Genomic DNA, 14754 nt, shown 5'->3' on the forward strand with positions numbered 1-14754 from the left:
CGGCTCTCCTCCCATAGGTGGTCTGTTTGGCTAGACACGGGTGAGGGCACCAGAATTGTCGTGGTGCTTTTGGAAGGAGCGAGAGAAGAGCTGCAAAAGGCTGCATTTGTCCGTGGCTGTTTATCCGCCTTTGCAATGACTCTTCAATGGCCTAAAGGTCCTTGGGAGGCAGCTGCTGGCAGCAGTGCAGTCACGTTCAGGTGCAGACCCCAGGTGGGTGCAGCCCCTTCTCACTTCCATGTCCCAGCAGCGATCCCCGAGGCTTGCCGTGCACCCGAAGGAGCCAGCTCCTGGCAGCAGCGGGTAAGGGCCAGAGCTGTGGTGCCCGCTGGCAGGGCTCAGCGGAGGGTGTCCTGCCTGCCCCTGCCTCTTGCTCCTCTTGCTTTCTGCCTTCACAGCTGCTTTCCTCTGGCCCTCCAGGGAGGCAGCACCGAGGAGCACTTGGTCGGTGCATGGGAGGCTGCAGCCTTCATCTGTGCTGGATGAGGAGGGGGAGCTGGCTGGAGCTGGGCTCTTCGAGTCAAAATCCTCTAAGGTATAGGCACAGGCTGGGGAAGGAGGCGAAGGGGAGCTCTGCGTTATCAGGGTCCCTTGGCACGTGAAGGGAAGCTCTCCTTTAGTCCCTCAGGCTAACCGTTGGCCTCCAGCCTCAGCAGGGGCTGCAGGCAGGTGGCTGTGGTGGTGCAGGACTGAGCTCAGTGAAGGCTGATGTTGGCATCTCAGTGCAGTGCTCTCACACTTGCCATTTCCCCACCTCAAACACCAGCCAGTTCCTGAGCACATTAGGGCTGGACTCATCCTGACAGCGCTTTTCTCCCAAGCCCTTTGTTGATCTGGATGTTATTGCAGGGTCTTGACCAGAAGAGCTGCTCTCGCAGCCTGCGGGAGAGCTGCCAGTGTTTGTGCCCAGCCAGAAGGTGTTGGCAATTACTGCCGATCCTGTCTCCAAGAGCAAGGAGACAAAGAGGACTGCTGGCATCGGGGATGTTGCCCAGTCTCTGCCATTTCGTGCTGAAAGCTGGTTCGTTGCCTGGTTAAAACCTCAATCCCAGCTAAGCCCCGGATCTCGATGCGCCTCCAGCTCTCTCCTGAGTGATGACTTTTCAACTGTCACGCAAACGCAGCAGGTAAGAGGCCAGCAGGTCATCCACCTTTAATGGTCTGGAGATGCTCTGAAGGGGAGCAAAGGTTTCACGTCTTGAAGTCTGTCTCGCTAACGATTTCTTTCCTTCTTTTTGTGCCTGTAAGTAGGATGTCCTGGGACTTTGCACCACTGCCCCTGCAGAACCGGAGGAGAAACAGAGTGCAGGTGTGGGGAGTAGGAGCCAAGGTGAGCACACGGGTACCCGGGTATGTGGGGAGTGGGAGGACAGCACTGGAGCCCCCCGGGCTGTCTCAGGCTGTGCAGCAGGACAGCAGCAGCTTGATCGTGCTGTGGGAGCTGAGCCTGGTGCTCACAGCAGGGCCACGAGCAGCCTGGAGCAGGGCCGGGGCCGTGCTGCACAGGGCTCTCCAGTTTTTATGCTGCCACCTCACTTCTGTGGGACCAGGAGCCCGCTCCTGGGCCCGGCAGGTGATGGCACAGCAGGTACTGTGGCCTCGCGCAGGAGCCTGCCCTACGAGCCCTTGCAGGTGAAGCCTTTGGGGGTGTCTCAGGGTTTCCCCCCCAGCTCCTGTGATGTGTGGCTCTCAGACAACTCTGAGTTGTTTTAAGGACCAAGGTGCGAATCCACGTGGATCCATTTGTCCTTTTGGGAAGAAACCAGGGAAGGGCAAAGCACGACGTGGAAGCTGTGCGGGCCTTGGATCTGACAGGGGGATGGCACCTGGGTAGTGCCCGCTGCCGGGCTGGAGAGGCCGACTGACCTCCTTGAGCTGCTGTGCTCGTGTGTGTGTCTGCAGCGTTTGCAGAGCAGTCAAAAGATAAGGGACAGGAAAGCTGTGAGGCATTGTGCACACTGCTGCAGTAACAACTTCGTTGCCAATTAAATTACCTGACTTTAGACTGGCTTTGATGCGCAGTGTATAGAATGCAGTCACTAATCCACCACGGCAAATCGTGTTTCACTGGCACTTATTTGTGCCTTCTAACGATTGCAAAGGTTTCATTTGCCCTGATTTCATGTCCATCTGTCACCGGACCTTCAGGGCTTTCAGGGGATAGACCAGGCTTTGATTTTAATGAAGCCTTTTCTTTTCAGCTGTCCTGGGCTCAGAAGCTCTTTGGCAGTGATAAGAGCTCGAGGGTTCTGCTGAAGGCAAGAGGAGAGCCGCAGACCCTGGGGCTCTGAGCTCCGGGAGCGCTCCCGCCTGTCTGTGTGCCTAGTGCTGGAGAAAGGCCTCTGTCTGGTGAGGTCCTGCCAGGAGCAGGGCTGTGAACTCGCCTTTCTCAGTCCAGTGCCAGTTTCTTGTCTGAAGGTTAAGCTGTTTTAACCAAAATCACGATCTTTTGGTCCGCGGTGCGTTAAGACTCTCCCCACTGCCTGTGACTGGCAGAAGAGACGTCCTGAATTCCTACGGGAGGATTTGGACAGGGTGTGAAGTTTGGGACAGGGCTGGTTCGTCTGTGCATGTGAGTAAGGCTGCATGTGGCGGTCGGGTGAAGCTGGGTGGTAAAATCTGTCCCCTGCAAAGGGGAATAAAAATCTGCCTGTCCCAGGCTGCTTGTCCTCTGAATCGCTTTCAGCTCTTTGCCGTGGCAGGAGGCCCGGCAGTGTCAAGGTAAAAAAACTCAGCCAGTGCTGGGTGAAGGGCTCAAGCTGAGCTAGCTCTGAAGTGCTGCTGGTGAACACTTCAGTGCCGAGCAAGAGGGAGAGAGGCTGTGAGTGGGGAGAGGAAGTTTTTGTGGCAGGAGTGATGAGAGGGCAACTGCTGGGGCACTGGGAGTGCCCTGCCGCCCCGGCTGGTTGCTGCTGACTTGCAGGTTTGGACTGGGGCAGTGCCTCGCGGCAGGCTCTGTGCTGTGAAGGGCGTCCTGGGCCGACTGCAGACCCTCTGTTCTCAGCATCCAGGGTCACAGCACGGCTCTTCCTGGTGGCCGAAAAGCCTGCCCGCGTGGATTTCCTCCTGACTTGCCTTGCATCTGTCGGCCATTGCATATAGCCACAGAAAAGGATGAATCAACTGTAAACATGTCCTTTTCGGCATATTTTTCAAATGCTAAGTTTGTTTTATTTGTGTCATACCGAGATTCTGCCGGGGACACTAGGAGAGGGCTGAAGTGTGTTGGAGTTGATTAGAAGTGAAAAAGAAGTTGCCAAGCAGTTGGGATCTCTGCACAAATGTAAATGACCGCCAGCAGCGAGCTCAGACACCTCCAGCACAAATGGCAGCAGCTTGTACGAGCCTGCTCGGTCCTCCCAAGGCAATGCCCTGCTCTGGTGTCGATGTGTGTTGAAGGTGGTCAGAGAAGTTACGCTGCAAGCTCACGCAGTGAGGCTGTTGTCAGACTGCAGATTGCCTTGGTGGGATCTCTAGGGAACCAGCGTAGGGAGGATTTATGAACAGGGATGGCCAATGGGGCTGAAAGAGTGACCAAGTGTCCGTGTGGCTGTGTGTGGGGTGTTGGTATGGCCACATGGATGTCTGTGATCCAAAAAAAAGCGAACAGTACAGCCATGTTAGCAGTTGTTGGCTGATGAATGCTGAAGTAGCGGAGCTTCAAAGCTGAGCTGCTGGAACATCAAAATCTATAAAGCCGTGCTTAAGTCACTTACACAGTATGATTAAGCTGGAAGCCCAGAGATGCTGTGCCAGAAAGTGATCAGGGTTGGTTTTTTAGGCAGACAAATCCTTTGCTTGCTGGGGGCAGGTCTCCTGGCCTGGACAGTTGCTCTGCGTTGAAGGAAAAGCACACTAAAGGGAAGTGTGGAGGCCTGTAGGACACGGAGAACACGTCCATGGCTGGTGAGAGGAGACACTCGGGCTGAGATGTGCCTTGTCTGTGTGGCCAGGGCAGGAGAGCTGGTGTGCAGCAGCATGTTGCACCTGAAGCAGCAGAACCATCCCCTTCGCCCCCTTTTGCCCACAAACAAGCAGCCACTGCCCTGTGGAGCCGGCATCTGTGGCTTGTGCAGGGCCCCTGGAGAAGGGCGGCCTTGGGGCCAGCCGTGCCTTGGGATTAATTTCCTGCCCTGCCCGTTTCTGCCCGTTGTCCCAAACACCCAACCTATGGCTACCACCACTCTGGCTTTGCTGTCAGCTCACCCCGTCTCTGCCCACCGCCGACACCTTCCCCTAAAGCTCCGACCCTGAGCTGGACCCAGGCGGCCGGCCCAGGAAGAAGGAGGCTGCCACCCACCACCCCCTGTTCCCCCTGTCCCTGCCAGAGGTGTTGCTTTTAAACCAGCCCCAGGCAGGCTGGTGGCCAGCCTGGACACTGTTGGCTCGTTGGGACCGTGTCAGAGTGTTTGTGGCAGGAGCTGTGGGGCTTGGGGCAGCCTTGTCCCAGGGAGCAGCCTTGTCCCAGGGAGCAGCCCTGCGGGCAGCAGCCATCGGAGTGCACAACCAGAGCAAGTGGTGACACAGGAAAGGGAGCCGGGAGGTATGTTTTAAATACTTTTATTTCTTAATTTACATAAAGGTATATATTTGGCTTATTTCTCTTTTTTATACTCTGAGATTCACAATCAATTGCTCTTAAAAAATAAAATAGTCATTTGCTTCTGAAAGAAATCAGAAAACTATTTTATACTCCTCCCTTGTATAACAAGAAAATATACTATTCTACTCCCATACATCACATAGTAAAAGTGATTGTAAGTGCTGGTTTACCAAACAATAAAGCAAACAGAGAAGAAAACAAACAATTAGGACAGAAGGTGCAGAGAGGAACTCTGCTTTCCAGAGTACATCCATTCATGTAGTAGGGTTTTGTCACCCTGAGGTTCTCTCTTAGCTAGTCTATAAAAGGTGAGAGGCTCTTGGGTTCACCCAGATCGTAAGTGGTGGCAGCAGGAGGCAGTGTAGTTACTCGGGCTGGCAGCTTGCTGCTTTTTGGGTAATTTTCTTGCCTCTCTGTGCAGTTCCCATTACCTCTGTTCCTCTTGCTGTGTACAAGCAGCTTGGCTGCTTCACAGTGGTACACTGGTGCAAATGCACTATTAGCTGTGGAGGGAGTTAACACTTGCTTAAAAAAACACCAAACTGTTCATGAAGTGGAGCAGAAGAAAGCCCTGGTGACTAACTGAGGGGCATCCTGGACTGTCCCTATGCCCTGCACACCCTCCCTACACCCTGCACAGGCAGGCACAGACCCTGATGCGTGCAGCAAGGCTGCATCTAACACTGCGGGCCCCAGGGAGCGCAGGGAGGGTGGAAGGAGCATACACCTTGCTGCAGCCCTGCAGGGAGAGAGGTGGGGAGCAAGGGCAGAGCACTGTGGAGGGGCCGGCCACAGCCTGAGGAGCAGGGTAAGGTACGACGCAGCGGCACCAGCCAAAAACCTGAACCCTCTCCCCTCTCTTGGCTCCCTCGCCTGAGATGTATACGTGCATGGGAGGGCATGAGCGATGGGGTGCTTGCTCCCTTTTAGTGTAGTATTTTCCCCTATGTTTTTAAATGCATTCAAGGGCTGCTTTTTGTGCATGCTAATTTTTAGACATTCACATGAAGTCACTTTGTGTGCAGGAAACCAGTGGCTTTAAAGGTGTTTCTGTCCTTACTGTGACTATTTAATTTTACGTGAAAGTTTTGAATTGCAAACATAACCTTGATGGTCTGAACAACTATTTATTTAAGTGATGGGCTGAAATCTTGCATCGTTGGTTGTGATGGGTACTAAAATATGTGTATTCTTTATGAAAAACTAATTATCTTTTCCTATTAACAGCCTTTCTTTATAAAAACAAATACTAATTTTAATAAGGGTTGTTATTCAGCTTTGCTATAAGTGGTATGTGTCCAGCCTAGACTTCTGTTCTCATTCCAGAAACACTTCCTATGTGTATACCAAAAATGTTTCCACTTCTACACTGCTTTATGAGGTCAACAGCCAAACGGTCCTAATAGCTTCTGGGCCTGATTACATCTATACCTACCTAAAATTGTTACACACAGAGCTACAATGGAAACCAGCACAATCCTGCGTGCTAAAGTCCAGAATTCAGCACCAGTATAATATGATATGGTAAGCCATATTTTAATAATGGGGAGCTTCTGACCTTTCCTATAGTACAGAAACACAACAGCACTTCATTTCAGCAGCGACTATCTCAGCTCTACACGTGCACAAACTGAGCCCCAGGTAGCGACTTTCCCCACGTCACATACTGGCAGAAATGGGCCTGTGTCTCGGGACAGGGAACTCTGTTACGATCCAAGGAACAGACTTAAATGGCAACATGGGTCCAGCTTCTGTTTGGTAGTATTGCATGGTTCCAGCCCAGACTTGATGTTCCTGTTACTGACTTAGTTGTGCAGACCCTTGATCTAAGTGAGCTGGTTTCCCTCTAATGGACTGAACAACTTTATAGAAGCTCTCACTGAATAATTCTTCCAGTTTGGAATACAAACACACAGCTAAATCAAGACACACTCAACAAGAAATCCAACCTTTCAGCTTCGAGCCATTTGAATACGGATCCATGAATATGTAAAGGAGCAGCAGCCAGATTTTCCGTCCCCTCTCCTGTTCATCTCTCCTGAGCTGTCACAGCTGCTGCTTTGGCTCCCCTCTCTTAGCCTGGAACATGTGGGAGCAGGGATTCGGGGGTCCCTTGGCATGGAACTGTTGCAAGTAGGACTCGCTTCTCATTCCCTGTTCACTCCCATCCCCTTATCCTTGTTAAAAAGAAAGCCACAGCAATTTCCTTCATATTCACAGAAGATAAAGCTGGCCTCCTGTAACAGTGCAGAGCTTCTCCAACAAGGACTGGGGTTTGTCACAAACAAGGAGAGCCAGTGAAACTACAAATATTTAAGTTCCCTTTTCATTATTGACTCCTGAGAATTAGGTTTAAGGATAATTCCTAACCTCTGAACTTTTGCATTAATGCTTCATTTTGTTGACAGTAAATGCTACAGCAGAGAGAGCCTATCAGAAAAGCAATTTGGAAAACATGGCAAATCTTTGGTCTCTGAGATGAAATGACTAATTGTTTGGTTGCTTTTTGTTTCTTTTTAGCCAGCTTAACGAGGAATTTCTTAATGGGAATCAGAAATTCATGTGCCTTTAAAGCCAAAAATTTGGCTCCTAGACCACAGCACTGGTATTTCCCCTACAAACGTAAATAGTGGCACGAGGTGGGAAATGAAGCATTGTTTTGGATTTGTTTTGCTTTATTATTTCTAGCACCCACTTGCTGTTTTCCAGAGGATGCCCAAGCACTCGAGGAAAATTTCTGGCACTAGTTGCTTAACCAAATCTTAGAGCCATTGTAAAAAAGTATTTGAGGTGACAGACTAGCCTCTGCAGAGTAGTCCTATGGAGACTTGTGAGGAGGAAATGCTCATGTTGTTATAGGAGTCACCCTCAAAACACAGCTGCCTGGGCAGAGACTGGCTACGCAGTGAGTGTTGACCAGTTTGCTGGTAACTGGAGTTACTGACCGTCTTTACATTAATGGTGTGCTGTAGCTCACAGTACATCCTGCAAATGAAGGAGAGCTAAAACCCACCTTTACTAACAGTACCTTCCCATGTCCCTGAACAAACGTACACCACAATCAGGACAGCCAACTTCCAGGCTTAAATCGGGTCCAGTCCCAGCACTGCAGTTCCTTTGCTGATTTAGTCCTACTTGCAGCCCAGCCACAGCTACTTACTAAACATGAGCACAAGAGCGAGGCGCATTCACCTCAAGGTGTGCACTAAGCTGGAGAGAGTCTAAACTATGGGAGACATCTGAACATTACAAAGGGAGGGGGGAGCTCACGGAAGAACGCCCTTTCTCTGGAAGCCTGACTGTTTTTCCAGGGTCTGTGCTCTCCCTCCTTCCCCACACTCCTGCAGCATCAAGCTGACATAGCATAAATTTGGCTTGTGGAGGTCAAGTGCAGGACATAAGACTCTTGGGGAATGGCACTCTGACTGCTTTACAGACACACTCTTCTGCATTTGAAACTCTAACTCAGTTCAGACACTGGCCTTGTGTATTAAAGATCTCAAGTACATCTTCATAAACAAATGATTAACTGACACCCCAGTAAGAGTAGGCTGGGAGTGTGCTTGGGGATGGACATGCATTATACCTAACCATCGTTCCAAAGGGAACAGCTACTGTAGAGTATCAGCCACCTGCTTTGAAAATACTGACAAGGGAGAATTAGCACTGACAATACACATACCATGATATGCGTGTAAACAAAGCGTGATGACACTGGCACAGCAGTATTGCACTACCAGGCCCTAGGTAAAGCAATTCAGCCAGCTGGATTTTGGTATCTTAAAAACCTGTGAATCTCCTAGGCAAGGCTGAATTTAGGATATTGAGCAAAATCTGGAGCCCCTAGGTATTTCTGTCAAAAGTTCTGGGCCTTTCTGTAACAACCGCCAGCATACCCAGTGCAGTGAAACTCTCTCCTCTGTCCCATTGCTCAGCCTCAGGTGACAGGCAGTCATCCATCCCCTGGGACTCGTCCTGTGGTGCCCCTCCAGGGCCTGATAGCAGGGCACTGAGATGAGGAGAGTTGTGGACGTATTCATGGCTGGTAGGGTTGCACAGGCAGCTCCAGATCTCAAACATTTAAATAAAAACTGTTTATCTAAATATATATATTTATATATATGTCTTCAGCAGAGATAAAGCATCTTACGACGTATTTAAATAAAAAATAATAATCTGAATTGAGCCTTCAGTGTTAAAGAAAAGGTGATGTACAGAACAGGTCCCCAACTAGTGCAGTCTCTGGGTGCGGGAGTGCTGGCAGAACAGCAGCATTTGCTAGGACGGAGGTTGTCCTATAAACGATGTGGACTTCATCGGCTACAACTAAAACCATATACACAATCTACAGTCACTCACTTGGGTAGCGCGTTGTTGGGCCGGCAGAGAGTTGCTTGCGATGCTCAGAGGAACCTGGGAATGTCCTTACGCTCCAGCAGCGCTGCGTTCCAGGCTGCCCTGCTCATCTCCTGCTGCCTGGCCCTGCAGGCGGAGCGCTGCGATGGGTTTGGTGCTGGAGAACCCTCCCGGGGCGGCGTGGAGCTGAAGGAGCCGCCGGTTCCAGTATGGAAGGGCTTCGAGCTGGAGATTGTGGTGGTGGAAGCAGGAGTCCACATGTGGTTTCCTTCACTGGCAACTAGAAACGAGAAAAGGTGGTTAGGCTCATCGTGAGTGGTACTTGGTGAAGCACAAAGATGCTGTGATCCAGGCAAACTCTGCCCCAGATTTACACTCCTGCCTGTACTATTTAAGGGCGTCAGCTGTGTCTTGTTCACCTCGATGTTACAGGTACAGCTGCTGTGGGTTGAAACAGCACAGAGGAGAGCAGGGCTGAGTTTTGCTAGGCTGATTTTAACCCCACCAGTTCATCCAAGAAGAGACTGCCTCTCACCTTCAATTGTCATTTTCAAAACTGCTTCCCTGGAGAGCCCAGTTCAGGGGTGGGGGCAGCCCAGCATGCACATCCCCAGCACGGAGCCCCACTGTCAGCCCTGCTGCTAACAAAGTGGAGCAGGCGCCACCTTCAGCCCAACGCTGGTGGTATGTACTGGCTTTAAAGAGCAGCATCAGCATCTCTCCTGACTGGTGCGACACCACTTGTGCATGCTGTGGATAGGATAACCAGTTCTCTCGCTGCAGGATTTCCTGTGAGAGGTTCTGTGCTCCATATTATGCAGGAAATTGTCCCTGACCTTAAAAATCAGTGACTGCTGGCTTATGGAAAAATTCCCTATAAGGATAGCCTGGCTTCTCTCAACTTATATAAAGTTGGACCAAAAGAGAAAAAAAAGAAAGTACAGTGAAAAAAACCTGTGTGTGCACAGGACCCAGGTATTCAGTTCTGTAAGGCAAGTCGCAGCAACACCAACTGATACTTGCTCCCCAATTTTTGAGTCTTTGTGTGTTTTTTTTTAAAAGCTTTGTCTAAAAGCTGCTGATAAATGACAGTGTATGATTACACATCCAGCCCAGAGACTGCAAGGTACAGGCAGGCCTACTTTATCCTTAGGCTCTACCAAAACATCCTCCCCTCTGTGGAAATAACACATCTGCTATACTAGAGATTGTAATAAATCGTTTTCCCCAAAAGGCTCTTCTTAAGCGTGTTACCGAGTTCTGATTTTATGATTAGTCTTTCAATGCATTTAATTCATAGAAAAGAAATCTCCTCTTCAAAAAACAAATCGCTGTAATTAATTTTGGCTACAGTAAAATGCTGGGAAGTGTTTATCAATTGTTACAGCTCTGAGCTGCGATGCTGTGACTGCTGGTGAGCGATAAGAACAGCTTGAACACAAGAGAGGAGAAGGAGTGGGAGTGGGACTGCCCCGCTGGCTCCCTGCCAGGGTCTCAGATCCGTCACCCTTGATCGAGGGTTGCAGTGGGGACAGTCCTAGCAGCAATGCACGCGTTCTTGTGCTGCCAGAAAGCATTTTTCAGCAGAAATGTTTGGATTTGGAATCTGCTAGAAATGGTTGTATGATAGTGAGCAGATGTTAGACCAAAAGCAAAGCATCAGCAAGTTTTGGGAATGCAAGATGCATTCGGGCAAAGCCGAAATTCTGGCTTTGGACAATCACACCTTTGGTGTTCAAATTGATAGGGGTTGCATGGCCTTATCTGCTCCAAGAGGGGAGCACAAGGTTTCTGGACATACCTCAGTGCTACAAAGGATATTTGAGTTTTGACCCCTGGTTTTTGTGTTCTTGCTTTGCTCTGATTTGGGTCCAAGGTAGCAAAGGCGCAGATCGTGGCTGTCAAAAGTTAACCAGTTTCCAAGTGATATGGAAAGAAATGAGTTGGTAGGGGTTTGGAGTGGATGGATAGCTTGAAACCAGTTGTGGGTTTGGGTCACTCACCATCTCAGACTTTCACGGAGGCTGGTGGCATCACGAGGTGATTCACCCTGGTGGAGGGAGAACAAGAGCGACATGAGAGAGCTGCAACTAGCCAAGAAGTAGACTTCCAAAAACATACCAGCCTCTTAAATCCAGGTTCCCACTGCTTAACAGTTTCTAAAGAGATAGCACGTTATACTACAGGGCAGGACAGTTATTAAAGCTGGAACCGTTTCACAGTGGTGTCTGATAGCAGTTCTGACAATTGCTGGAACACGCCAAGTAATATTGCTGACACTAATTGACAAGGACTTGGGAAGGCCCCGGAGGCATTCAGACGTAGCAATTGTTTCCCGAAGCCAGTGACAAGGCTGTGCATACAATGGCTGTTGGACGGTGTCCTTCAGACTTGACAGCATAAATGTAAACAGTCACCACTGATAAAAATTAAATTAAAAAGAAAGCTGCCTTTCAATTTTCAGCTCCTGAAGACCTGCTGCTGTTCCAGACAACTGCTCCCAAGTGATTGATGGGGTCCGGCGAGGACTGCAGCATCACCAGGGAGAAGCTGTTGCCTCCTGCTGCTGAGGGCAGCGAGGGGGATGGATCCTGTTTGCTCTGTGAGGTACCCAGGGAAAAAAGCAGGAATAGTTTCACAAGGTTTATCCCTTAGACCTGCTCCTTCTTGTTGCAGTACACACCCTGTGCAATTCAGCCTTCCTCAGCAACAGCTCTGACCTGGAGCTGCCACCAGCGCTCCTGCAGCAGCAAATGTCCCCTCCTCTCTGTCTTTTTAAACACCACTCATGCCTTCCCAGCTTGTGGTTGCTTAGGGACAGGAACAATCTCCTTTGATAATGTTAAGCCCAGCAGGGCTCTAATGTGGACTGTAAGAAGGACAAGTCACCCTCGGACTGTAATAAACCTGGGACTTGTTTTCTGTCTTGGGTGGTCACTGACATCGGTGGGAACTGCCGGCTTCTGGATAACCGTGCTGGAAAACCCTGACCTCACTTAAGGGTCTGGGTTTAAGGAGACACGTTTGAGTGCTTTTACCCAAATGCACTCTAGCTGTACTTGGCCAAGAGGAGAACAAATGAGTCACAAAGCGGGAGTCTTCTCATACCACTTGGCTGCTAACTTAGAATAACAAACTAATCCTGTGGTATTGTATACCTGAAAGGATTGCAGCAGGATTTTGCAATCACATGCAAAAGCACAACTTCTTTCTGAATCAGTGAAAAACCTGGGCAGGTTTACAGGCAAGCTCACAGCAAGCATCTCTGCCTGAGTGCCTACCAGGTAAGAACTTCTCAGTGAAGCATCATTTTCCTTTGGAAAATGCTGATTCATTGAAACTCATCTGTGGCTCCTCAGACTTCACACCTGGCCCGAGACACCCTTTTATGCTGAAAAGGGATGGTGCTGGGTTAAGACCTGTTCTGGGATGAAAATGAACCAGTGGTTAGAGGTCACCTTCCAAGAAATATCTGCAGCAGAAATTGGCCCAGCTCAGCCTAGAGAACTTTGCACCAACCTCGCAGGAAGTTTTCTCCGAGACGCAAAGAAGCCTCTCTGCCTTTTCTGCATTTGAAGGCTCTGAACTGAGATGTTTTTGATGCAGGAGCTGCCCTACGTTTCTTTGTAGAATTACCATTCTTTGTAGCCCTACTGTACTGGACAGTCTATTGAACATCTTAACTATGCTTTAATTATCAGAATACATCAGAGAGATGAAACATTACCTTGTGATGCTACAGTCAGAAGCAGGAAGTAAACTATGACATTTTATGAAGCTATCATAGAATACTAAAACTCCAGCTGTTTGCTCAATAATGTTGTTGGAAAGCAATGTCCCTTACCAAGGTACTCATTCCACAGTTTTACAAGATACTGAGTATACACGGAAGACGTTTGTTTTGACACTACATCATCTCTCGTGTAGAGGACCCCCCTGCGTTGCTGACAGGTGAACACACAAGGCCTTGCTTCTCGTATCACGTATGTTTCAGCCTCCTATGGAATAAAACGTACCTCCCATGTAAGTACTTCTGCTACCCTCAAGTCATGAGAATGACTTGTCCCTTGCATTTTAACGCATCTCTCTCAATTTCTGCTTTATCTCTCTTTTACAGAAGGGAACGGAGGCCTAGAGGGGCTGTTCCTGAAATGCACTGAGAAGATTTCACAGGAAATTAGACCATGTCTTTGAGAACCTGCTGGGGACAGAATGGACTTTCAGGAATCACATAGGAAGCTAGCAGGCAGAAGAGAGAACTGAAATCTCCCAGATTTCAGGGCAGTCTTCATTCTCAAGCACTGTGCTGTAGACGATGGTCACTGACTTGTGCACAGCCTGGTTTCAACAAAGCCCAGCTGATGGGTGGCAGCAGGTCAGCTCTGAATTTATTTTTTTTTAAGCAAAAAATACTACTAATAAATTTCAGATTCTTTTAGGTGGTAAAATGTCTTGCATGGACTTAAGCTAACAAGACGCAAGAGCATATAAATCCTCATTTAAGTCCCACGTGTCTTTCTAATAATGATAATCCCACTCTGAATAGGTTATCGCTTCCGATTTGGGGATATCTGCTGACTAAACATTGGTTCCCAAATTGTTCTATTTTCTCTGCATTGTTTTCTCAAGATTGTGAATGTTTTCATTCCTTGAAGAGAGCAGGGTGGGAACCACTCTGTTATTTCCTGAGGGGGAGGAAACTTGCCCAAATTGCCTTTCAAGAACAGAAGCTGTACAACTTTTTTTGGTTGTTTTTACGGGCTCCTCTAGCAGTTAAAAATGAGACTGACTCCTTCTGACCCCATCATTTCCTCCCCTGTCAAACCCAAATAGTTCTCCTAGATGCTATCAAACCATTTCCATGTAATGTGACAGCATCCATAATTCTGAAGCATTTATATGACTGTCTGTTTAATATTAAACTACATGCTTTAGGGCTGTTAAATATTTATACTGTGTAAAATGCATCTAATTTCACAGCACCTCAGCCGGTGAGAGAATTGCATAAGAAAAAGAAGATGAATTTAAGATAACAGATGAGTCACCAGAACCCTTTACAGGTCAGCAATACTCTAGCTTCAGTTTCAGGAACTGTGCAGAGATGGTTCTCCAAGTGCTCTGTCTCTTCCAGCGTAGCTGCTCACCAGTCCAACAGATACTGGAGCTTACGGTTTGTACTGGCAGAGTACAACTGTACACTGCTACACAGTTCCTGGCACAATCTGGACCTTCCAAAGCCTTTGAAAGAGGCTTTGCTGCTCACATCCAATCTCTGAATGCTTTCCTCCACCCTGTGCCAGCATGAACAAAACCCAGATCGCCCTTCCTACCTGCAGTTCTGACTGTTCCAGCAATGTGGGGTGAAGTTGTGAGAAGCCACGGGGGGAATATATGTCCCACTGACTTTCATAAGATACAGCCTACCGATTGTTTGAGCTCTATGACTTTATCATTTCTGTTCATGAGCTTAACCTCAAGCAGGTAACGGGATGTCAAGAAGAACACGCTTGCAGGCTAGTACATGGGGCACCATCGTGCACGAGACTCCTAGAGAGAGGCAGTGCTTAAATAAAACTTCTGTGAATGCTTTGGGCACCCTTTAATGTTCAGTTTCTTACATAACCTAAACAACACACGTATTTTAGTATCCTGTAGATTGCCAAAAAGCCTCGCTCTCTTGTTATCTAAACAAGTCAGGCTCTGGCTTCTGTAACAGAGAAGCATATTAGGAAATAACACCCTAATTTTTACAGCCTGCTGTACTTAACATCACTTAACTTTTACAACCAACAATA

The 14754-nt window shown here is 48.7% G+C and overlaps 1 protein-coding gene and 1 long non-coding RNA gene across 5 annotated transcripts in view; one reads left to right on the top strand and one right to left on the bottom strand.

Annotated features, from left to right (window-relative positions):
• Nucleotides 1-408: 408 nt before the first annotated feature.
• LOC136786618 (uncharacterized) lies at nt 409-8382 on the top strand. The gene is made up of 2 exons (XR_010825794.1): nt 409-1127; nt 1252-8382. It is a non-coding gene; the product is annotated as an uncharacterized lncRNA (long non-coding RNA).
• Nucleotides 4545-14754, bottom strand: part of SPNS2 (SPNS lysolipid transporter 2, sphingosine-1-phosphate) — a 136143-nt gene continuing 125933 nt past the window's right edge. For all 4 annotated transcript variants that reach the window (XR_010825793.1, XR_007164853.2, XM_066979816.1 and 1 more), the window contains 2 exons: nt 10963-11009; nt 4545-9239 (listed from right to left, as the gene is read on the bottom strand). Coding sequence is in view for 2 of the 4 variants with exons in the window: in XM_066979816.1 (XP_066835917.1) it covers nt 10967-11009 (43 nt within the window). In the remaining 2 variants the exon portion in view is untranslated. The remainder of the gene's footprint in view (nt 9240-10962; nt 11010-14754) is intronic.

This window comes from Anser cygnoides, chromosome 18, assembly GCF_040182565.1.
Source record: "Anser cygnoides isolate HZ-2024a breed goose chromosome 18, Taihu_goose_T2T_genome, whole genome shotgun sequence".
In the NCBI taxonomy this organism is placed as follows: domain Eukaryota; kingdom Metazoa; phylum Chordata; class Aves; order Anseriformes; family Anatidae; genus Anser; species Anser cygnoides.